This window comes from Onthophagus taurus, chromosome 5 (genome assembly GCF_036711975.1).
Source record: "Onthophagus taurus isolate NC chromosome 5, IU_Otau_3.0, whole genome shotgun sequence".
Lineage (NCBI taxonomy): Eukaryota > Metazoa > Arthropoda > Insecta > Coleoptera > Scarabaeidae > Onthophagus > Onthophagus taurus.
Window position 1 is genome coordinate 7,970,639 of NC_091970.1, and position 23,261 is coordinate 7,993,899.

The 23,261-nt window shown below is 27.7% G+C and overlaps 7 protein-coding genes across 9 annotated transcripts; 3 read left to right on the plus strand and 4 right to left on the minus strand.

Annotated features, from left to right (window-relative positions):
• The first annotated feature begins 325 nt into the window (after positions 1 to 325).
• On the plus strand, positions 326 to 4,917 carry LOC111415817 (zinc finger protein ZFP2-like). Of its 2 annotated transcripts, none has more exons than XM_071196174.1 (4): positions 326 to 599; positions 650 to 1,269; positions 1,320 to 2,830; positions 2,887 to 4,917. In XM_071196174.1, exons 2-4 carry the CDS (start codon positions 1,159 to 1,161, stop codon positions 3,002 to 3,004), a joined length of 1,740 nt encoding a protein of 579 aa, XP_071052275.1. In that variant the 5' UTR covers positions 326 to 599; positions 650 to 1,158; the 3' UTR covers positions 3,005 to 4,917. The 2 variants fall into 2 exon arrangements, with proteins under 2 accessions (XP_071052275.1, XP_071052276.1); XM_071196175.1 differs by having other exon boundaries at positions 326 to 567.
• Positions 4,918 to 5,117: 200 nt separating this feature from the next.
• Positions 5,118 to 5,783, minus strand: LOC111415823 (zinc finger HIT domain-containing protein 1). The gene has a single exon (XM_023047705.2). It carries the CDS (start codon positions 5,781 to 5,783, stop codon positions 5,301 to 5,303), a length of 483 nt encoding a protein of 160 aa, XP_022903473.1. The 3' UTR covers positions 5,118 to 5,300.
• A 25-nt stretch (positions 5,784 to 5,808) lies between these two features.
• LOC111415829 (transcription factor B5) lies at positions 5,809 to 6,142 on the minus strand. Its single transcript, XM_023047710.2, has 2 exons — positions 6,050 to 6,142; positions 5,809 to 5,998 (listed from the first exon to the last, which is right to left on the minus strand). Exons 1-2 carry the CDS (start codon positions 6,082 to 6,084, stop codon positions 5,809 to 5,811), a joined length of 225 nt encoding a protein of 74 aa, XP_022903478.1. The 5' UTR covers positions 6,085 to 6,142.
• Positions 6,143 to 6,760: 618 nt separating this feature from the next.
• On the plus strand, positions 6,761 to 12,337 carry LOC111415821 (protein charybde-like). Its single transcript, XM_023047703.2, has 2 exons — positions 6,761 to 7,199; positions 10,586 to 12,337. Exons 1-2 carry the CDS (start codon positions 7,019 to 7,021, stop codon positions 11,029 to 11,031), a joined length of 627 nt encoding a protein of 208 aa, XP_022903471.1. The 5' UTR covers positions 6,761 to 7,018; the 3' UTR covers positions 11,032 to 12,337.
• A 1,692-nt stretch (positions 12,338 to 14,029) lies between these two features.
• On the minus strand, positions 14,030 to 15,092 carry LOC111415839 (coiled-coil domain-containing protein 137). Its single transcript, XM_023047723.2, has 3 exons — positions 14,954 to 15,092; positions 14,264 to 14,903; positions 14,030 to 14,209 (listed from the first exon to the last, which is right to left on the minus strand). The coding sequence occupies exons 1-3, from the start codon at positions 15,028 to 15,030 to the stop codon at positions 14,045 to 14,047; spliced, it is 882 nt and encodes a 293-aa protein (XP_022903491.2). The 5' UTR covers positions 15,031 to 15,092; the 3' UTR covers positions 14,030 to 14,044.
• Positions 15,093 to 15,725: 633 nt separating this feature from the next.
• On the minus strand, positions 15,726 to 17,492 carry LOC111415811 (galactokinase-like). The gene is made up of 6 exons (XM_023047690.2): positions 17,334 to 17,492; positions 17,011 to 17,176; positions 16,803 to 16,953; positions 16,440 to 16,747; positions 15,947 to 16,221; positions 15,726 to 15,890 (listed from the first exon to the last, which is right to left on the minus strand). Exons 1-6 carry the CDS (start codon positions 17,490 to 17,492, stop codon positions 15,768 to 15,770), a joined length of 1,182 nt encoding a protein of 393 aa, XP_022903458.2. The 3' UTR covers positions 15,726 to 15,767.
• Positions 17,493 to 17,700: 208 nt separating this feature from the next.
• On the plus strand, positions 17,701 to 21,141 carry LOC111415809 (uncharacterized). Of its 2 annotated transcripts, none has more exons than XM_023047688.2 (6): positions 17,701 to 17,753; positions 19,534 to 19,862; positions 19,914 to 20,128; positions 20,182 to 20,242; positions 20,294 to 20,844; positions 20,898 to 21,141. In XM_023047688.2, exons 1-6 carry the CDS (start codon positions 17,717 to 17,719, stop codon positions 21,022 to 21,024), a joined length of 1,320 nt encoding a protein of 439 aa, XP_022903456.1. In that variant the 5' UTR covers positions 17,701 to 17,716; the 3' UTR covers positions 21,025 to 21,141. The 2 variants fall into 2 exon arrangements, with proteins under 2 accessions (XP_022903456.1, XP_022903455.1); XM_023047687.2 differs by lacking the exon at positions 17,701 to 17,753 and adding an exon at positions 18,943 to 19,267.
• Positions 21,142 to 23,261: the final 2,120 nt, after the last annotated feature.

The following is a 23,261-nucleotide window of genomic DNA, read 5'->3' on the forward strand; positions in this document are numbered from 1 at the left end:
CCGGTGTTGTGTTCAAATTGCTCAACAATCCTCGAAGACGTTTTTATTCTAAGAAAAACTTGGTTAGAATGCGAGAAAAAGCTAAAAAATTACTTGGAAAACACACATAACCTCAACAATCCTTGTTTATTTGATGTAATTAACGAAGATCATAAATTGGGGATTTTAAACGCTTCCATTAATTTAAACGAAGAAGAGGAAATAAAAAATGAGCTTGAATTAGATGATTTTAATTTGAATGAGGATATAAAAATCGAAGAGAATCAAATTAGTGATATTTGCACGAAAAATGAGTGTGATTGTCAATATTCTTGTTTGATAAGCCCCTAAAAGTTTAAATTATTAACTTAGAAAACTACTTTAAACTTAATAATTTACTTATTAAAGAGAAACGTCAAAAAATGACAGTTAAAAAAAGGGATCTATTTTATCCACTTCGACTACAGGAACAATAACAATCATTTTTATTTAAAAATTAAATGATTAACATGGAAATATGTCGATTATGTTTCAATTCAACATCAAATTCATATACACCTTTAAATTTAACCGACGGAAGCGCCCACCGTAAGCAATTACAAATAATTCTCCCAGAAATAGTGAGGTTATGTCACCTAAATAATGCCCTTATTAATATTAATTTTTTAAGGATTTAAAGGCGATTTTATCGCCGGTGTTGTGTTCAAATTGCTCAACAACCCTCGAAGACGTTTTTATTCTAAGAAAAACTTGGCTAGAATGCGAGAAAAAGCTAAAAAACTACTTGGAAAACACACATAACCTCAACAATCCTTGTTTATTTGATGTAATTAAGGAAGATAGTAAATTGGGGATTTCAAACGCTCCCATTAATTTAAACGAAGAAGAGGAAATAAAAAATGAGCTTGAATTAGATGATTTTAATTTGGATGAGGATATAAAAATCGAAAAAAATGAAATTTGTGATATTTGCACGAAAAATGAGTGTGATTGTCAATATTCTTGTTTGATAAGCCCCTAAAAGTTTAAATTATTAACTTAAAAAACTACTTTAAACTTAATAATTTATTTATTAAAGAGAAACGTCAAAAAATGACAGTTAAAAAAAGGGATCTATTTTATCCACTTCGTCTACACGAATAATAACAATAATTTTTATTCAAAAATTAAATAATAAACATGGAAATATGTCGATTATGTTTCAATTCAACATCAAATTCATACACACCTTTAAATTTAAACGACGGAAGCGCCCACCGTAAGCAATTACAAATAATTCTCCCAGAAATAGTGAGGTTATGTCTCCTAAATAATGCCCTTATTAATATTAATTTTTTAAGGATTTAAAGGCGATTTTATCGCCGGTGTTGTGTTCAAATTGCTCAACAACCCTCGAAGACGTTTTTATTCTAAGAAAAACTTGGCTAGAATGCGAGAAAAAGCTAAAAAATTACTTGAAAAACACACATAACCTCAACAATCCTTGTTTATTTGATGTAATTAACGAAGATCATAAATTGGGGATTTTAAACGCTCCCATTAATTTAAACGAAGAAGAGGAAATAAAAAATGAGCTTGAATTAGATGATTTTAATTTGAATGAGGATATAAAAATCGAAGAGAATCAAATTTGTGATATTTGCACGAAAAATGAGTGTGATTGTCAATATTCTTGTTTGATATGCTCCAAAAAGTTTAAAACGTCGCTTAAATTACAACGACACAGCGTAACACACAACTCTAATAGACCACGGCCTTATTCATGTGATATTTGCCAAAAATGTTTTTATGTAAAATCCTCTTTAATTAATCATCAAGCAACTCATTCTGAGTCACGAAAATTCTCATGTGATCAATGTGAAGGATCTCAATTTGCTTGTAAAAAATATTTAAGTGACCACATAAGACGAGTGCATATAAAAAGGGAAGAAAAGTTATTCATTGGGGAATTCCGCTGCGATGTTTGTTTAAAAGTTTTTAGTACTTTATTAAAAATGAAACGGCATAAAGCAACATTGCATAAAACGAGGTCAAGGAAGCACATTTGTGAAGATTGTGGCCAAAGCTTTTATACAAAATCAACGCTAAATAATCATAAAGCAACGCATGTAATATCAAAAGAATTTTCTTGCGAAAAATGCGGATTGTGTTTTGCATCGAAAAAGTATTTAATGGATCATTCAAGACGGTTACATGAGACTTTAAAAAAAGTACAATCTGAAGTTGGCGTTTTTGAATGCGACATGTGTAATAAAAAATTTACACAAAAACGCTACCTCACTCAACATATATCAAACATACACATGGGAATAAAAAAAAAACGACCCCCAAAAAATTTAAAATGCGAATATTGTGGGAGAATTTTTACAAGCGATAACTTATTAACCCTACATTTACGCACTCACACCGGTGAGCGTCCCTACAAATGCGACGAGTGCGAAAAAAGTTTTGCTCAAGCAAGTTCGTTAAGAACACACAAACAAGCGATACACAGCAACGAAAAACCTTACGCTTGCGAGTATTGCGGTAAAAAATTCTCAACGAAGGGAATGTTATTAAAACATATTCAAAGTGTTCATATCGCCGATTCGATCCCAAAAAATCATAAATGCACCTTTTGTGGGAAAGCGTTTCGAACGCAAAGCCAAATGCTATCTCACATGAAATGGCACACAAACGATCGGCAATTTAGTTGCGACTTATGCGAAAAAAGTTTCGTTAATAACGGCGGTTTAAGAAAACATCGAAAAATTCATTTCGACGAAAAAGAACATAAATGCGAATTTTGTGGGAAAGGATTTCATCAAAAATTTAATTTAAAAATACATATGAAAGTACATATAAGAATTGAGTAAATAAAATATATATTTAAATTATTTTTTTTTGTTTTAAACGGTTTTATTTTAGACATTATCTATATTTTAATTCGGAGGAGTTTTTTCAAATTGAAGCGCCAGAAAGAGGGTCAGTTTTAACCAAAAATTACACTAGGAAAATTCGAGATGTTGCACGTCTCTCAGTCTAGGTCTTATGTTAGTGATAGTGCCAGTTTTAGTTCAATAAAAATATACAACATAGTGCGGAAAAGTAACTAACATTAGATTAACTTTAGTTATAAAACTTCTATTATATGATAACTAATCTCAATTTCAAATGTCAACCTCAATTTTTACTTATTTGTAATCTTCATTAAAAATCCTTTAAAATGAGTACAAACACGACATATTTATCTTCAATATTAATGAAGTTATGGTCAACTTCGATTCGTGGTTTTCTATTATTTCGGGGGGATACAATTTAATTTCTTTCTGTCAAATTGTAAAGTTGATGACAGTTGGTAACAATAACAGGGAATTTTGTTATATTATGTTTTGAAATCAATTGGTGACATTATGACGTTTAAACTTCAGTTATTTAAAAAGAAAACCCAATTTTTGGTTTTATTTAATTATTTCTGTAATAATTAGTATAAACATCTTAACCTCAATTAACTAATGTCTAACAATGTTACTAGAAATTTAAAAAATTATTAAGAGACTAGGCAATACCAACTTAAATCCTGACAAGTATAGATAAAGAGCCAACAAATAATTTTTTAAAAAAATTTGTAACTATCTTTAAATGTATTAAAACTGTTTATATAAATTATTATTATTATTATTAAAGATTTTTAATTTGTTCTTAGTTATATTTAATTTCAATTTTCGTACAAATGTCAAACAAAAAGGAAAATAAAAAAAGGCTTGTTTTTTTAGGCTTTCGATGCATAACGACTGAATACATAAAGCTAAACCTGAATTTTTCTACTTCTAGGTCTAGTGTTAGTTCTAGTTTTAGTGCAATAAAAATATACAACATAGTGATATCTAACAACATCATGTTTGGACTCATTTTAATGTTTTTTTTATAAAGAATACATCATAAAAGAACACCATGAAGTTGTCCATTTGTTTATTATATGATAACTAACTTCAGATTTAGATTATAAACCTAAATTTTGACATATTTGTAATCTTCATTAAAAATCCTTTAAAATGAGTACAAACATGACATATTTATCAATATTAATGAAGTTATGGTCAACTTTCGGTTACAAATGTCAACGTCAATTTTGACATATTTGTAATCGTGAAAAATTCTTTAAAATGAACCCAAATATGATACTTTAATTCCAATATTACTCGAGATATAAGCAACTTCTGATTTGAAATGTCAATGTCATTTCGACATATTCATAATATCTTATGCTAATTAGCGCTACCTATCACTGCTACTAGAACTAACACTACACCTAGACCTAGAAACATTCCGATTTAGTCCCCTAAATTCTGTTATTGTTATTTAACCCTAAATTCTTGTACATTTTATTGATCTAAAAAAAATTTTTTTTCTTTATTTAATCCACTTACCTTGCTTATAATTTCATCCATTTACCCATGTTGAATTAAATACAACGTTTAAATCCAATTAATTAAGTGTTTTTCATTAAAAAAACTTAAATTTAATTTTGACAAGCACCTGCAATATTTGGATCTTAATCACCATGGTAACCGAGTCAAGTTGGATAACCTTAAAATAATAAAATTTTATTCCGATTTTTTTATCAATTCTAACCTAATTTTTATTGATTTGAAAACAATTCGTAAAGAGATTATCTCGCATTCATAACAAATTCGTTAATTGTAATTAATTTAAATCGAATTTAAATCTAAATAAGAGAAATAAATTTTTTGATTTAATCCACTTACCTTGTTTATAATTCCCTAGATAAACCAATTTTGAGTTAAATACAGCCTTTTAAACCAATTAAATAAGACTTTTTTCTTAAAAAAAAAAACAAATTTAATTTTGACAAGCACCTGCAATATTTGGATCTTAATCACCATGGTAACCGAGTCAAGTTGGATAACCTAAAAATAATAAAATTTTAACCGTTAATATTTCGCTTTATATTTTAATATTTTTGTTAATTTATTTTATATTTTTCTTTTTTTAATATTTTTATATTTAATATTTTTGTATATTACTTCTTAAGTAAAATACATTGTATAAATAAAAACATAGAAATGTCAATTCTTCCAATGACGTCAGCAAGGCCTTTGCGGGGGGATACGTTCATAAATTCATAACCTATGGAGTTGGATTACCTTATTAGTTTATTTATTACAAAATTTCGTTACTTTCATTTAAGATGTTTTAAGAATTATAATAATAAGTATATAGTGTAGAAGAATTTAAATAGATGGCGTAATAAATTTATATAATTAATTAATGGTAATAATAATAATGTAAATATTAAGATTATTTAAAAAAAATCTATTTTAAACAGTCCATTTTAGACATCGAGTTTCATAATGAGTATCCAAACACTTATTACTACACAATTTCGTTCCGCACGCAACACAAATATAGTTTCCATAGAATCCGCACACTGCACAAAAAGATAACGGGGGGAATTGGGAGTCTTCCACGGTGATAGATCCAAAAGAAATCCTCCCCGTTTCTTCGGCTTCTTTCCGATCATCCTCAATTAATTGTTGAAACGTTTTCCGATACTTTAAAGGATAATACTCGGGGTTACGTTCCTTCTTTTTACTTCTCGTTCTCGACTCAAGATTATCCTCAAATTTCGGTAACTTTTTACTCATGACTAAATCGGCGTGAGGATCATCGTGAAAATTATCCATTTCAAGACTCTCCAAAAACTTTTTATGCCGCCTTTTTCGGGATGTTTCATCGACGATTCTTCGTTTCTCGCCTTCTTTGTAACGTTGCGATCCGCGCAGAACGGGTTTTGCGGACATAATAATAAATTTCTGAGGTTAATTTTTATTTGTTATCCTTTTCGCTGATCGGGTAACTAATTTGATCCATTAAATCATCAATTTTCGTTTGTAAACTATCCAATATATCGGCGGAGATAAATAGGTGCCCTTCGTCCAAGTCTTGAATTATAAATTTTCGCCCCAATTTCATCGTTTCATCTAAATGCAACAAGAATTGTTTCATTGCTGGGTCGCTAAAATTCATTTTTATGGGGGAAAGAAAGATTGGTGTTAATTCTACTTACCATTTAACTAAAATTCCTTTCATAACGTTCACCATGGCTTTTTTATTACTTTAAAAACGACACAAAATAAACTTTTATGGTTATAATATGACATAACCCCTCAAAAAAAGATTTGGCGATTTCGCCATCTCTCGGATGTTTTAAAAATTATAATTATAAGTGAAAAATAATTTAAATAGATGGCGCAATACTTTGGGAAATAATAAATTTATATAAATAATAATTAATTATTATTGGTGATAATAATAAAAATGGCGTATTAATAAGATTATTTTTAAAACGTTTTATTTCGCTTGACCCCATCACCGACTTACTTCCCATTTTCCATCCTTTTCCATCGCCTCATTAACGGTTTCTTTGTTCGGCCCTCAAATAGTTCCAATTTTCTCTGATAGTATATGGATTTTCGACATAAACTCGTTACCAATCAATTCCCCATGATCTTTTTAACGATCTTTATGCGTTTTTTTATCAAATTTTTTCGTCGTTTTGTTTAAATAAATGAATGTTATAAATAGAGGTGAACCGGTGTTGGAGAAGGATGGAACGATGAGTAAGCAGCGCCACTCCGTGTTGCCCGGGATCGTTCCAGCTGATTCTCAAGGCTGTTGCCAGGCGAGCACTTCATAAAATCGCTAGGCGCGTTCCCATTGGCTAAAACGGAAACCAGTACCGTATAGCATCAGCTGATGTTCCGTGTTGTTGCCACTTGGTTACAGTCGGTGTTGGGACGTCGAGTTGGCTGGGTCTCACAACCAGGCAATTTTCGATTTCACCAACAAAATCATTTAAACAAATAATTAACAATATCATTCATAACAATAATCTAATAATTTATATTAAATTAAATCCCACTATTAAATAGTAACACTTTGACTGATTTTTATTCGTGTTGTTTGTTGTCTTTGTTCTTTTTGGGACGTTCAAATAAGAAAGATAATGGAAAGTTAGACAAAAAAAATTACTAAAATGTTTAAAAACGGTTTTCAAGAAGAACGAGTCGAAGCCGATTCCAGGCTTCAACACGTCTTCAGCAAATTGACCGGTGTTTTTCCGAAAGCTGGCGACTTGGGAAACGGTCAAAATCAAAAAGTTATGTCTTCAGATATTATTGAATCAGTTCTCGCCGATTCACCAATTCCAGTTCAAAGTAAGTAAAAAAAATTTTAAAAAAGTAATTTTGACAGTTAATTGTAAGGTTAAGTATAAAATTAATTCAAAATTAAATAGTACCGGTTAATTCGGATTCTCTTTCACCTCATTTTCGCAAGAATTAACGTTTTATTACACATTCACGATTTTAACATCACTTTTTAATCATTTTAATTAAATCTTTTTAAACCATTTAGTTGTCACTGTCAACTTTAAACCTTTAATTAATACCAACCTAAAAAAAAATTCTTTTGATCATTTTAATCTTAAAAAATCGGTCAAAAGTTAACTTAAAAACCATCAAATTAACAAATTCAATTGTTTTTTTTTATAATATTAATTCTCTTTTCAAACAACTTTTTGATTTTTTACTTAATTTTACCAAAAATTTTTTTTTAATAAAATTTGTTAAAAAGGATAATTTGATGTTAAAGATCGTCAAAAATCCTTTATTTTGATACCAAACTCGATATATTTCCGTTAAAACCCAAAAAAGTTAGGTTAAAAACCATCAAACGTCAAATTAAAAAATTCAATTGTTTTTTCATAATTAAAAATTAATATCTCCAAAACGATTAAAGATAAATAGGTGGTGTTTGGACTCTTTTCAAATAATTTTTTGATTTTCTACTTAATTTTGTGTTAAGAACCCCGATTTTCTTTATTTTTATTTATCAATAATTTTTTCAAAAAATTTTTTTTAACAAAATTTATTAAAAACAACAATCTGGGGTTAAGGATGATTAAAAATCCTTCATTTTGACACCAAACTCGATATATTTCTGTTAAAACCCAAAAAAGTTAGGTTAAAAACCATCAAATGTCAAACTAAAAAATTCAATTGTTTTTTTAATTAAAAATTAATATCCCCGAAACGATTAGAGATAAACTCGTCGAGTTTAGACTCTTTTCAAATAACTTTTTGATTTCTTACTTATTTTTTAATAATTTTTCCAAAAATTTTTTTGTTAATAAAGTTTATTGAAAAGAACAATTTGGAGTGAAAGATCGTCAAAAATCCTTTATTTTGATACCAAACTCGATATATTTCTGTTAAAACCCAAAAAAAGTTAGCTTAAAAACCATCAAACGTCAACCTAAAAAAATTCAATTGTTTTTTATAATTAAAAATTAATATCTCCGAAACGATTAAAGATAAACACGTCGAGGTTGGACTCTTTTCAAATAACTTTTTGATTTCTTACTTATTTTTTAATATTTTTTATCCAAAAATTTTTTTGTTAATAAAGTTTATTGAAAAGAACAATTTGGAGTGAAAGATCGTCAAAAATCCTTTATTTTGATACCAAACTCGATATATTTCCGTTAAAACCCAGAAAAGTTAGGTTAAAAACTATCAAACGTCAAATTAAAAAATTCAATTGTTTTTTTATAATTAAAAATTAATATCTCCAAAACGATTAGAGATAAATAGGTGGTGTTTGGACTCTTTTCAAATAATTTTTTGATTTCTTACTTAATTTTGTGTTAAAAACCCCGATTTTCTTTATTTTTATTTATCAATAATTTTTTCAAAAAATTTTTTTTAACAAAATTTATTAAAAACAACAATCTGGGGTTAAGGATGATTAAAAATCCTTCATTTTGACACCAAACTCGATATATTTCTGTTAAAACCCAAAAAAGTTAGGTTAAAAACCATCAAATGTCAAACTAAAAAATTCAATTGTTTTTTTAATTAAAAATTAATATCCCCGAAACGATTAGAGATAAACTCGTCGAGTTTAGACTCTTTTCAAATAACTTTTTGATTTCTTACTTATTTTTTAATAATTTTTCCAAAAATTTTTTTGTTAATAAAGTTTATTGAAAAGAACAATTTGGAGTGAAAGATCGTCAAAAATCCTTTATTTTGATACCAAACTCGATATATTTCTGTTAAAACCCAAAAAAAGTTAGCTTAAAAACCATCAAACGTCAACCTAAAAAAATTCAATTGTTTTTTATAATTAAAAATTAATATCCCCGAAACGATTAAAGATAAACACGTCGAGGTTGGACTCTTTTCAAATAACTTTTTGATTTCTTACTTATTTTTTAATATTTTTTATCCAAAAATTTTTTTGTTAATAAAGTTTATTGAAAAGAACAATTTGGAGTGAAAGATCGTCAAAAATCCTTTATTTTGATACCAAACTCGATATATTTCCGTTAAAACCCAAAAAAGTTAGGTTAAAAACCATCAAACGTCAAATTAAAAAATTCAATTATTTTTTCATAATTAAAAATTAATATCTCCAAAACGATTAGAGATAAATAGGTGGTGTTTGGACTCTTTTCAAATAATTTTTTGATTTCTTACTTAATTTTGTGTTAAAAACCCCGATTTTCTTTATTTTTATTTATCAATAATTTTAAAAAAAAATTTTTTTTTAACAAAATTTATTAAAAACAACAATCTGGGGTTAAGGATGATTAAAAATCCTTCATTTTGACACCAAACTCGATATATTTCTGCTAAAACCCAAAAAAGTTAGGTTAAAAACCATCAAATGTCAAACTAAAAAATTCAATTGTTTTTTTATAATTAAAAATTAATATCCCCGAAACGATTAGAGATAAACTCGTCGAGTTTGGACTCTTTTCAAATAACTTTTTGATTTCTTACTTATTTTTTAATAATTTTTCCAAAAATTTTTTTGTTAATAAAATTTATTAAAAAGAACAATTTGAGGTTAAAGATCGTCAAAAATCCTTCATTTTGACACCAAACTCGATATATTTCTGTTAAAACCCAAAAAAAGTAAGGTAAAAACCATCAAACATCAAACAAATTCAATTGTTTTTGCTTAATTAAAGAAAAAGTTGTTCGAGGCTTTAGTGTAATGTCAAATAACATTGATATGTTGCATTTTATGTGTTAAATTTAAGTAAACTGTACTTAAAATCCTCTCTGGTTTTAAAACAATAAGTAAAAATTTTGACAGTTAATTTTCAGGTTAAGTAAACATTAATTCAAAATTAAACAGTACCTGTTTTCACCCCATTTTCGCAAGAATTAACGTTTTAATACACATTCACAATCTTAACACCACTTAGAAACACTTTTTAATCATTTTAATTACCAAAATCTTTTTAAACAATTTAGTTGTCACTGTCAAACCTTTAATTAATACCAACCCAAAAAAAATTTCTTTTGATCGTTTTGATCTTAAAACATTTTTTAATAATAAAAATTTTAATAAAAAAAACAATCTTAATTTATTGTTTTAAATGTACATTTTTATTTAATTTATATAAATTAAATAATAAATTAATTTTAAAAAAAATTAATCCATATAGTAGCGCCATCTATTATCACAAATAAGTACTACATTATTAAGTGACAAATTATAACAATTTTAAAATGAATTTCATTTTTAGATTGGAATTTCGATTCATATTCATCCCAAGAAGATTGTAATTCATCATCGATTACTTCATTATCGAATCGTTTGGAAATGGAATTAAGAACGGCAAAGCGTACCCATTTATCGTGCGGTGAAGTTTTGTTACCATGCGGGCTTCTTCAACGGATTGCGAGGGATGTGTTGGCTATGGCCGAATCAGAACCTTGTGGGTTAAGAGGTTGCGTGCTCTATTTGGAGTTTGAAGGTGAAAATGGCAACATGAAGTTATCAACGATTAAATGTGACCCAATGACAGCTGCTACGTTTGAGTTGTATTTAACATTGAAGCAGTCTGTTGCTGGATGGAATTCGTTTATACCACAATTTATTAAGAATTTAACTAGAGGAGCTGGAACGGTTATGATAAGTCCAGCTTATACATTAAGCAAAAATAAATTGTATCGATCTTATATTGATTGAGGATGAGATGGAGGATGGTGAAGAAAAGTGGTTGTTTTTTTGAAGACTGACGAATCAAGAAAAATAGAAGACGTTGATGAAAACGAAATATTTAAAACATTTTTTTGTAAATATGAGTGGGTCGATTGAAAATTCTACGATCTAATTACATGATTATTTCTTTTTTCTTATTGGGTTGATCATAAAATTTTCAGTTGTCCTACGATATAATTATTTAAAAAGATTATCACGAATTATTAAGGAAAAAAGCTTTTTCAAAGCGAGGTGGTGATAAAGTATTAGTAGTTGTTTAAGGTAATCGACTGAAAAGAAGAAGATTTCGCCCCTGAATTTCTTATGTGAGCCTTTTCGGTGGTGATATTAAACAAAAATTGAATGAATTTTCAAGGTGATATACAAAAAAAATTATTTAAAAAGAATATGTAACGATCTTTATATCCAATGTAATGAGTACCTGCGTAATTTTGCCCCCTTTATTTTTGTATTATTTTTTATTTAAACAAATATCGTACTTATAAGTTAAGAATTAGAATTTTTAATCGACAATACCGTTAAAAAACTTAAAAAAAAAATTAATAATTATTAAAAAAAGATAAAAAATAATTTGTAGAATCTCTAGTTTTTTTTTGTGATATTAATTTGTATGTATTATCAGTATTTTATAAGTATGTATTATTTCATAAGTATTATTATTATTAAAAAAAAAAAAGAAATTTAACAAAACTTCTCGAATTTAACGAAAAAAATAATAAATAAAAACTGCCAAAAATAAAAATAAAAGTAAAAAGCAGGACGAAAAATGCAGGGAATCCCAGAGTTGCATCAACTTAAACTTAAAAACATCTTGATATCATTCTGGGATACCCCAATAAATAGTTAAATACAAAAAATAATAAGTCTGTATACGGTAGAAAAAAAAAGATAACTTTTCGCTGTATGTTCGTATCTATCTCTGTCATAATCATAAAATAAAATAATATATCCTGTATTATACACGATTACACAAAAAGTAACCTAAAAAATTAAAGAACAAAAAAAAATATATAACAAACACGTCTTAGAGAGTTTTTAACAAAAATTCATTCTTTGTATTTATCGTCAAATTAAATTTTTCCTACTCCTTTCACTCTTCATTTTCGTTTCATTTACAACTATTTTTCAACGCGACTATGTGATAGTACGTTTAAAACTCGATTAAAAAAAATCCCTTAAGAAAGCTTTTATAAAATAAATACAAATTATCAGTTATAAAATATTTAAGTAAAGATTTAATAAAATATGTCAATAAATACTTATTAGAAAATGACTTTGTTTTTATTTTAATCTTTTTATTCAAAATAAAGCTTTTTTAAATCAATTGTCAAAGCATTAAGTTGGTAACACTGCCTTTCAAGTTTTTAACACTTTTTTTATGGATTTTATCAAATTACAATCAAAAATTACAACAAATAGCTATTAGAATAAATTATGCGGGGCTTTTATAAAGACTTCCTGAAATAAATATGTTGTTTTTAATTAAAAAAAAATTATTAAAATGACCGTGAAGTTAGAAACGTTCGTTTTTAATTTTGACAGTTCCTAGCAAAAATTGTTTTAAATATTTTACAACAATAACTCATCTAAAGGAAAGTTTGGGTATATTAAGATGTTTTGGCAGATTTTGGAAGGCAAAAGATAGATGAGTTTGGGACGAGGGGACGCAGAAAATTGTAAACTTTTAATTATCAAAAGTTTTTTCTTATTATATTTCTTAAATTAATTAAAGAAGCACATTTATTTCTTTATTAATATCTTTGATTATATATAATATGGATTGGGCCAACGAGAGAGATAGCTTGCGCAAGGTGATCGAACCGAGATAGACATAGAAGCGTACTGACATATAATGGGCGTGCGTTCATTTTGGCGGTAAATTTAAAACAAAATTAATAAATGAAAAAAGAAAAAAAAAATAAAATAAAATTTCCTTATTATTTATAATACTTACAGGTGATGTGAAGCTGTATTATCGCGAACTTTGCACACGAAACAATACATTTTTAAACATAACGGTGTGACTGGCTGTGACACAACAAAACGATAAACGTCAGGGTTTGTGCGCATGCGCCCATCTGTTTAGTACAGTTTTATGTCTATCTTTGTTACACTTTCACATTATCGCTTTCCATCTGCGTCCATTCACCTTGAGCCACATTTTTGTTAGTAGATATATTCAAAGATATAATCAAAGATTAATATAGATCAGTATTTATTATTATTAATAAGAACTACAATTTTATTACTATTTAAATTATTGAGTAATATTCTTTAATAATGCAAAGGATAATATTTCGACAGTTTTAAACTTAATCGATAGATGGCACTGTTTACATTAGTTTATAATTTATTTCTTCATTAATATAAATAAATAATTATTTGTATGGATTAGTATTTATTATTACTAATAAGATTTCCTATTTGTATTCCTATTTAAATAATTGAGAAATAGTTTTTAATAATACAAAGAATATTTTGACAGTTCTAAACTTAATCGATAGATGGCACTGTTTGTATTATTTTAAAATTTATTTCTTTATTAATATAAATAAATAATTATTTGTATGGATTAGTATTTATGAGTACCATAAGATTTCTTATTTTTATTACTATTTAAATAATTGAGAAATATTTTTTAATAATGCAAGGAATAATATTTTGACAGTTCCAAATTATTTTTAAATTTATTTCTTTATTAATATAAATAAATAATTATTTATATAGATTAGTATTTATTATTACTAATAAGATTTCCTATTTTTATTACTATTTGATTTTTTTTTAATAAAGCAAATTTTAATATTTTTTTGACGGTTCCAAACTTCCTCGATAGATGGCGCCATTTGTATTATTTCATTATTTATTTCTTTATTAATATAAATAATTAATTATTTATATAGATTAGTTTTTATTATTACTAATAACAATTACTATTTTATTCCACAACTTAATCGATACACCATCATACTTAATCGTTTTATTTGACACGCCTTTTCGATTTTAACAATTTATAAGCTTCAATAACCTCTTTTTGTTGTAAATCTAATTGCCTTCTCGTTGCGGTGGGGAGATCTTTACGTTTACCTTTCCGATCCACACTTAATTTTAAATTTTCTTTAAGTAATAAATTCTTCATTCCAGGCTAAAAATGTTTCAATTATTAAATCAAATTTAATTAATACAAATTAATTAATACTCGGTGTGTTTCTTCAGTATTCCCTCCTTTCCTTGGTAAAACCAAACTAGGAGGACCATGCACAACCTCCCCAAACTTCACCTTATCCTCAAAACTTTTAAACTCATCATAATTAATATTTTCTTTCTTTTCTTTTTTAGCTTTAATCTTAACCGCACGTTTTTGCGATTTACTTAATTTAATAATATCATTTTTTTTCTTTTTTTTCTTCCCTTTATTATTATTATTCGTTTCTTTTTTAACTTTTTTATGATACTCCTCAATTTCATCTTTTTTTCGCTTAACAACTTCAACTTCCCCGGTTAAGGTGTTTCGTTTTATGTCAACCCCATATTTATCCTCAAATTTCGACTCCAAAATGATATTGTGACAAACGCGATTTACACGGTGCATAAATCTTTCATCACTTTCATTCTTATCCTGTTGAAAAACAGGTTCTGGTTTTTCACCTTCTCTCGGAGGCTTCACACCGTGTGGATGACTCGTTATTGGTTTTAAACCTTTACTTCGTTTCCGAATTCGCTTTAAACTAATTGCACCACTTTTTACTTTATCTTTTAAGGCAATTATTCGAGATAAACTTTTTGGGATTTGTTGATCCTCCGAGTTCGTTGGGGGTGCATTTATTTTGTTTTTAAGACTAAAATAGAAACATTAAATATATTTATTATTTAGATTAAATTATATTACAGCTCGTTTCTTTGTTGTTGCTGCTTTTCTGGGTCTCTTACACCGTGGTGCTTTCTTCCTGGTATTTTTCTACCCATATTTTAAAACTTTTTTAGGTTATATTAATGTCAAACGCGTTTTTTCATTTTTTTTAGGTTATGTGTCAAATGATCTAATTTTTTTTTATTATAATTTATATTAATAATTAATTATTAGTTATTTATTAAGTATTAACAATAAATAATGTAATAAATTTATAAAATTTCATAACATTTTACTTTATTTTTATTTAAATTAAAAAATATTCATTTAATCTAACTTTGACGTTTTAACCTCAAATTCCATAAAAAACCTTATAACCTTTGGCAAAGGCAGCCAAAATAAACCCAAATACACGATGATTATAGTTAATAGGTAGTGGTGAGACCCGAAATGATCCGGGGTATGCGTTGCATTAAAATTTTCCTTTAAATAAATTAACAATTTCTTTTTATCAGGGAAATTAAGTCTAAATTTGCTGTTGTGCACCCCATTTAGGGGGTTTTGTACCAAATCAAGTAATGAAACGAAAACTTCAACGGGGAAAAAAGCCTTGCCGGAACCACCAACGAATTGTTGCATGAGCGGTTGTGCGAATTGCGTTTGGTTGGATTACGCGGATGCTTTGACTGAGTATTTCAAAGATGGGGGTAAAAACGCTGTTATTGAGATCGAAAAAACCATTGATGACCCGATGATGAAGGCTTTTTTGATGCACGAACTAAGAATGAGGAAGAAATGAAACTAAACAAAGTGAAATAGAGAATTTATTTTTTGTAGCTTATTTTAAATAAAATTATAAATAAGGTGCTGAGATTATTTGTGCCCCATTACTCGGTGCACAAACATAAAACGTCGCTTTTCCTTTATATTTATCTCCAATGTTATTAATTACTTTATTCACAGCACCTTTTTGCACCTAAAAGAGATTTATTAAAATTAAAACAAATAATCACAAATCAATTAAAATCTTACTAAAGTAACAGTACACCCCCCAAATCCACCCCCGGTAATCCTAGAACCATAAACACCATCAACCTCTAAAGCCAATTCAACTAATTCATCAATTTCCGGGCAAGAAACTTCATAATCATCTTTAAGGCTATAATGACTCTCGATCATTAATTTTCCAAATCGAACGAAATCTTTATTTCTCAACGCTTCGGCCGCCTCCGTCGTTCTCTTAATTTCCGAAATAACGTGTTTAGCACGTTTTATTATTACTTCATCAACATTTAAATTAATTAATTCTAAAAAAAATAAATTAATAAAATGTGAGCCATTTTGAATCGGTTTAGTTTATAATACGACCGCGAGTGGCGCTAGTGAAGAGAATTGTTAGGTTAAGAACGCCAAGAAAAGAACCGTTAAAAGTAGAGTTAAATTATAAATTAGAGGAAGAGGAGTGGAGTGTTTTATTATTTAAGAAAAGGTCGAACCGACAAACATAACCCCACAAAAAAATTACCTTCAACATCTTTTTTATCGGCATCCCTTAAACTAATCTTTTTTAATAAACTCGCAGCTTCGTAACATTGTTTCCTTCTCGTGGGATACTCAGACCCGGTCAATTCGTGCTTTACATTCGAATTAGTGATTAAAACGGCCACTTCATCGCTGACAAACGGAATTAATTTTGAGGTTATGTTTTGACAATCGATTAAAAGTGCTGTGTTTTCTTTACCCATAACAGATATGAATTGGTCCATAATTCCACAAGGAACACCCGCGTAATCATGTTCAGCACGTTGGCATGCCAAAGCTTTATCAGTCGGTCTAAAAAAAATATTTTAATTTTAATACATCGTATTAATTTTTTGATTCTTTTTACAAGACATCGTTTAATCCATTTAAAGCATCCAAAAAAGTGTAAGTTGCCACTTCTAAAGCTGCGCTACTCGATAATCCGCCTCCTAAAGGAACTGAAGAAATTATTACAGCTTCGAACGAGGAGGTTTTTCCAATGTAATTTGCTATTACACCTTTAATGAATTAATTTTTAGATTAATTTTGATTGATAGAGTTGATTTTTAATTTACCGAGAACGTAATTGGCCCATTTCGGTTTTGGATCGCTTTTAATACATTTTTTGAGGTTATCGATTGAAACTTTTTTATTTTCCTTTATATCTTCGCTTAAAGTTATAATAACGCTTTCGTTATTTTGAGTTTTATTTCCTACTATAATCGTAACCAAGGGTAAAGCCTAAAAATAAATTAATTTGTATTAATCAAATTGACAATGACATAACTTAAACGAGGTTATGTGTCAAAAATCAAAACGGCAACTTAAATCTTATTTTTTGCTTTTTTATTAAAATATTTATTTATTTTATTTATAACGATAAATTAACTCCTCTCACCATCGGTAACACAAATCCATCGTTATAATCAGTATGCTCCCCGATTAAATTAACTCTCCCAGGGGCGGCTACAACTATCTCAGCATCCGAATTAAACTCGTTTTTATAAACTTCTTTCGCTTTCCCCACCAAGGTTGTTAAATCGGGAATATTTGCCATTATTCGGTTAAAAAAATCAATTCCGTATGTATATTACCAGCTGTGTCAAATGTGTCGATTTGTGTTTTATGTTATTTAAACTTTTCGACCTCGACGTTTATTTCTATTCCACTGACTTTGAATTGCAAAGGACTTTCTGAGAGCCAGCATAAAATAATCATGTGATAACGGTTCAGATAAGTTATAAAATAATAACTCAAAAGGATTTTTTCCAATTTAATACAATGTCAGTATCGGATCCCCTTATAAAAGATCTTAAAGGTAATTTTAGATATCTACAAAAAAAAAGTGATTATTAACTAGCTGATTATAAATAAATACGAAAAGATTATTTTTAAATTTTGAGGTTATGTTATTTTTTTTTTTTATTATCTTAATAATGTTGTTTATATTTATTAGTTATGTATAAAACCCTATATGATCAACCTAAATCGTCGTTTTCACTTAATTTCTAATTATTTTTAACTTATTTCACCTAAAAAAAGTATTTAAATTTATTTTAAATTTGAGGTTATGTTTACATTTTAGGTTGTATTCTAAATTTTTTCGAAGAAATCAAAGAACTTAAGAATTAACTCTCCCAGGGGCGGCTGCAACAATCTCAGCATCCGAATTAAACTCGTTTTTATAAACTTCTTTCGCTTTCCCCAATAAAGTTGTTAAATCGGGAATATTTGCCATTATTCGGTTAAAAAATCAATTCCGTATGAGTATTACCAGCTGTGTCAAAAGTCTCGATTTGTTTTATGTTATTTAACCATTTCGACCTCGACGGTTATTTCTATTCCACAGACTTTGAATTGCAAAGGATTTTCTGAGAGCTAGCATAAAATAATCATGATAAGTTTTAAAATAATAACTCAAAAAGATTTTTTTCCCATTTAATACAATATCAGTATCGGATCCCCTTATAAAAGATCTTAAAGGTAATTTTAAATATCTAAATCACTCGATATCTACAAACTTATTTGAAGTTTAAATATAAACTTAACATAACCTCAAAATTGTGTTTTGACAATTGACATCTTAAAATTCTACCAATTTAATTCAAATTTATAATCTTTTTTTAATCATTTTTATAACGATTATTATTCAAAACAAGACGTTAATTAAACGTATTTTTATAAATGTTTAAAGATTAATTTTAATTTGTAATAAAAAGTGTTACCAACTTTTTTGGGTCGTTTTTCATTTTTTGACGTTATCGATTACAATTTTTTTATTTTCCTTTATATCTTCGCTTAAAGTTATAATAACGTTTTCGTTATTTTGAGTTTTATTTCCTGCTATAATCGTAACTAACAGTAAAGCCTAAAAATAAATTAATTTATATTAATCAAATTGACAATGACATAATTTAAAGAGGTTATGTGTCAAAAATCAAAACGACAACTTAAAAGTACTTAAATTTTATTTTTTGCGTTTTTATTAAAACATTTTAGTTTATTTATTATATTTATTTATAAACTTTCGCTTTCCCCACGAAAGGTGTTAAAATCGGGAATATTTTGGCATTATTAGGTTAAAAAATCAATTCCGTATGATTATTACAAGCTGTGTCAAAAGTCTCGTTTTGTGTTTTATGTTATTTAAACTTTTCGACCTCGACGATTATTTCTATTCCACTGACTTTGAATTGCAAAGGATTTTCTGAAAGCCAGCATAAAATAATCATGTGATAACGGTTCAGATAAGTTTTAAAATAATAACTCAAAAGATTTTTTTTCCATTTAATACAATGTCAGTATCGGATCCCCTTATAAAGGATCTTAAAGGTAATTTTAGATATCTACAAAAAAGTGGTTATTAACTAGCTGATTATAAATAAATACGAAAAAATTATTTTTAAATTTTGAGGTTATGTTGTTTTTTTTTTGTTATCTTAATAATGTTGTTTATATTTATTAGTTATGTATTAAACCCTATATGATCAACCTAAATCGTCGTTTTCACTTAATTTCTAATTATTTTTAACTTATTTCACCTAAAAACAGTATTTATTTAAATTTATTTTAAATTTGAGGTTATGTTTACATTTTAGGTTGCATTCTAAATTTTTTCGAAGAAATCAAAGAAAACGGCATAAACGATTCGAACCCAGATTTATTGGTGTTTTGTTCAACAACAGAAAAGATCTTCAGCACGGGATTAAATCAAATCCACAATACTTTGGGTTTTATAAAAAGCATCAATAATCCTTGGTTATGGCTCGATAAAATCGCCTCTGATAAAGCAATTTCTTTCACTTACCTTAATTGCGTTGAAAAAGTAAGAAAATGCAAAAGCATTCAAACCAACTTAGGGAGATTACGACTTCTCATAAGACTTTGTTTGTCTCAAAAATGTTTACACATTCCGTTGGAATATTTAGTGAGTTTTTAAAGATTTAAATTAATCAAAATTAATTAATTAATTTTTTAGATAACTTCAAAGAAGTTAAACGTGTATTATAACGAAAATTGCATTATTGGAGATGAAATTTTAAGCGAAATCTTACTTTCGGTGTTCCGACAAGTTTCAAAAATCCCTTTTCACCTCAACGTTAACAATAATTCTTTCTTGGATACTTCGTGGAACATGCCGGAAGTTTTACATGTTGAATTTGTACCTTGTGACACTCTCGGAATGACTGTTAGGTACTATTTTAATCAATTAAAATAAAAAATCATCAATCTTTTTGTATTTATAGCTTCTCTGGAGATAAAGCAGTGATTATGAGCATAAAATCAAACAGTGTAGCTTCAGAAAATGTAAAAGTAGCTTAATAATTCAATTTTGTTTTAATTCGTTTCAATTTTTAGGGGAACATTGAAATCGGTGATATCCTCGAATCATTAAACGGTTGCCTTATAACTTCATCAACAAAAAATCGTCTTCGTCACATTTTTAAAAGCGCAAAAGGACGTCCGGTAACCCTCACGATAATCAAAGCGGTTCGGGGTGATTTAAAACAAATTTATGGCCCAATTTTAACCGTTTTAAAGGATGTTCGATTAGATCCTGATATTTTAAGGAGTAGATTGTCTGAATGCACTGATTCAAACGATAATTTACGAAGGAAATACACCGGGAGTGGTTTGCGTGTAACTTACATGGGTTATGTGGTTGTTGGTTCTAAAGGTGATGTTAAACAAATTGATAAAGCCGTTTCAAGCGTTTTTAATCCGTCGATGAATAACGAGGCTACGAAATATTTTAAAACTCGCAAAGATGTTTGTTTTGAATTGGGGGAGTTGGGGGTGAAATGTATTGATTTGGCGACGTCGGAAATTGTTACGAAACATTCTTATATGGAGATTTCTTCGTGTGGGAGTGTTGCTTCATTACCGAATTATTTTGCTTATATTGCTGGGTAATTAATTATTAAAAAAGTTGGGTTAATTTCTTTTAAATATTTTTTTTTAGTGATGATTATTGTAACACAGCGAAGATTTTTACGTGCTACATTTTCTTCGGGAGATCAAATGAAATGGTTATGACAATTTTGCAGAGTATTGGTCAAGGATTTCATCGGACTCACTTTGCCGTTTAAGGCTGTGATATTATTATCATTACAAAGAATAGATTCTTACATTAATTTATTTTACTTTTAAGATATAAATTTATTGTATTTATTTATTATCTACATTAAATATAACATATCATTAAATTTTTTTTCAATTTTAATCATTTTCGTCGTGGTTGGTAACACTTCTTATAACAAATTAAAGTTAATCTTTAAACATTTATAAAAATACGTTTAATTAATGTCTTGTTTTGAATAATAATCGTTATAAAAATGTTGTAAATTAAATGTTTAAAAAAAGATTATAAATATGAATTAAATTGGTAAAATTTTAAGATTTGTCAAAACACGATTTTGAGGTTATGCTAAGTTTATATCAAATAAGTTTGTATATATATGAAGTGATCTAGATAAGTAAATAAAACATAACTTAAGTAACATTCAAGAACGAATATTAAAAAAATAAATAAATAAATAAATTAGCGCCATCTAGGGACAATCCTCCATATTGATAGTATTTTGACATTTCAAAACCACCGTTTGTATTCCTTCTTAAAATCATCGAATTTTACAAAAACTAAGTTTAATTGCACCAAATAACCCATCAAAACACATTTTTGAACGCGCATAGTACCTATTCAAAGTGATTTTAGGTCCCACGAAAAGATTTTTATTCCACAAATGTATCAAAGAAGTTTTTATTGAAACATAACCTCACTTTTTATTAATTGGAATTTGGCGTTATTCATCAAAATAAAGTTGTAAGTTCATTAATTGTATAATTTATGAATTTGTTGGTTAAAACTTTTACTATTTCTAAGTATTTTTAGGATCAATTTTATTCATTTATTTTTTTAGGAAAAAACTTGGAATTTATTAATTTATTAATAAGATGTTCATGTTACATCTCAATTGAATCATCTTTACACCGGGATTTAGTAAAATAAGTAAGTAAAACAACTTAAGAACGAATATTAAAAAAAAAAATTAAATAAATTAGCGCCATCTAGGGGCAATCCTCCATATTAATAGTATTTTGACATTTCAAAACCACCGTTTGTATTCCTTCTTAAAATCATCGAATTTTACAAAAAATAAGTTTAATTGCACCAAATAACCCATCAAAACACATTTTTGAACGCGCAAAGAACCTATTCAAAGTGATTTTAGGTCCCACGGAAAGATTTTTACTCCACAAATGTATCAGAGAAGTTTTTATCGAAACATAACCCCACTTTTTTTTATTGGGAATTTGGGGCGATTCATGAAGATAAAGTTGTAAGTTCATTAATTATACTATTTATGAATTTGTTGGGTAAAACTTTTACTATTTCTACGTATTTTTATTATCAATTTTATTCATTTATTTTTTTAGGAAAAAACTTGGAATTTATTAATTTATTAATAAGATGTTCATGTTACATCTCAATTGAATCATCTTTACGCCGGGATTTAGTAAGATAAGTAAGTAAAACATAACTTAAGAACGAATATTAAAAAAAAAAATAATTAAATTAGCGCCATCTAGGGACAATCCTCCATATTAATAGTATTTTGACATTTCAAAACCACCGTTTGTATTCCTTCTTAAAATCATCGAATTTTACAAAAAATAAGTTTTATTGCACCAAATAACCCATCAAAACACATTTTTGAACGCGCAAAGTACCTATTCAAAGTGATTTTAGGTCCCACGGAAAGATTTTTACTCCACAAATGTATCAAAGAAGTTTTTATCGAAACATAACCCCACTTTTTTTTTATTGGAAATTTGGGGCGATTCATCAAGATAAAGTTGTAAGTTCATTAATTATACTATTTATGAATTTGTTGGGTAAAACTTTTACTATTTCTACGTATTTTTATTATCAATTTTATTCATTTACTTTTTTAGGAAAAAATTTGGAGTTAATAAATGCAAAATTGGTTTGTATCGGATATTTTCTTCATGTTACATCTCAATTGGATCATCTTTACGCCGGGATTTAGTAAAATAAGTAAGTAAAACATAACTTAAGAACGAATATTAAAAAAAAAATAAATAAATTAGCGCCATCTAGGGACAATCCTCCATATTAATAGTATTTTGACATTTCAAAACCACCGTTTGTATTCCGTCTTAAAATCATCGAATTTTACAAAAAATAAGTTTAATTGTGCCAAATAACCCATCAAAATACATTTTTGAACGTGCAAAGTACCTATTCAAAGTGATTTTAGGTCCCACGAAGAGATTTTACTCCACAAATGTATCAAAGAAGTTT

What these genes read in the sequence shown, in the direction of transcription:
- LOC111415839 (XM_023047723.2), bottom strand. Translation starts at nt 15,030, where the DNA reads ATGGGTAGAAAAATACCAGGAAGAAAGCACCACGGTGTAAGAGACCCA. An exon ending in CAACAACAAAGAAACGAGCT is followed by an intron (nt 14,904 to 14,953) that starts GTAATATAATTT and finishes TTTCTATTTTAG; the next exon opens with TCTTAAAAACAAAATAAATG. An exon ending in ATACTGAAGAAACACACCGA is followed by an intron (nt 14,210 to 14,263) that starts GTATTAATTAAT and finishes AAACATTTTTAG; the next exon opens with CCTGGAATGAAGAATTTATT.
- LOC111415817 (XM_071196174.1), top strand. Translation starts at nt 1,159, where the DNA reads ATGGAAATATGTCGATTATGTTTCAATTCAACATCAAATTCATACACA. An exon ending in AAATAATTCTCCCAGAAATA is followed by an intron (nt 1,270 to 1,319) that starts GTGAGGTTATGT and finishes TAATTTTTTAAG; the next exon opens with GATTTAAAGGCGATTTTATC. An exon ending in AAAGTACATATAAGAATTGA is followed by an intron (nt 2,831 to 2,886) that starts GTAAATAAAATA and finishes GTTTTATTTTAG; the next exon opens with ACATTATCTATATTTTAATT.
- LOC111415823 (XM_023047705.2), bottom strand. Translation starts at nt 5,783, where the DNA reads ATGTCCGCAAAACCCGTTCTGCGCGGATCGCAACGTTACAAAGAAGGC.
- LOC111415821 (XM_023047703.2), top strand. Translation starts at nt 7,019, where the DNA reads ATGTTTAAAAACGGTTTTCAAGAAGAACGAGTCGAAGCCGATTCCAGG. An exon ending in TTCACCAATTCCAGTTCAAA is followed by an intron (nt 7,200 to 10,585) that starts GTAAGTAAAAAA and finishes TTTCATTTTTAG; the next exon opens with ATTGGAATTTCGATTCATAT.
- LOC111415811 (XM_023047690.2), bottom strand. Translation starts at nt 17,492, where the DNA reads ATGGCAAATATTCCCGATTTAACAACCTTGGTGGGGAAAGCGAAAGAA. An exon ending in ATGGGCCAATTACGTTCTCG is followed by an intron (nt 16,954 to 17,010) that starts GTAAATTAAAAA and finishes AATTCATTAAAG; the next exon opens with GTGTAATAGCAAATTACATT. An exon ending in AATGGATTAAACGATGTCTT is followed by an intron (nt 16,748 to 16,802) that starts GTAAAAAGAATC and finishes TATTTTTTTTAG; the next exon opens with ACCGACTGATAAAGCTTTGG.
- LOC111415829 (XM_023047710.2), bottom strand. Translation starts at nt 6,084, where the DNA reads ATGGTGAACGTTATGAAAGGAATTTTAGTTAAATG. An exon ending in AAAGGAATTTTAGTTAAATG is followed by an intron (nt 5,999 to 6,049) that starts GTAAGTAGAATT and finishes AATGAATTTTAG; the next exon opens with CGACCCAGCAATGAAACAAT.
- LOC111415809 (XM_023047688.2), top strand. Translation starts at nt 17,717, where the DNA reads ATGTCAGTATCGGATCCCCTTATAAAAGATCTTAAAG. An exon ending in CCTTATAAAAGATCTTAAAG is followed by an intron (nt 17,754 to 19,533) that starts GTAATTTTAGAT and finishes TTTACATTTTAG; the next exon opens with GTTGCATTCTAAATTTTTTC. An exon ending in ACTCTCGGAATGACTGTTAG is followed by an intron (nt 20,129 to 20,181) that starts GTACTATTTTAA and finishes TTGTATTTATAG; the next exon opens with CTTCTCTGGAGATAAAGCAG.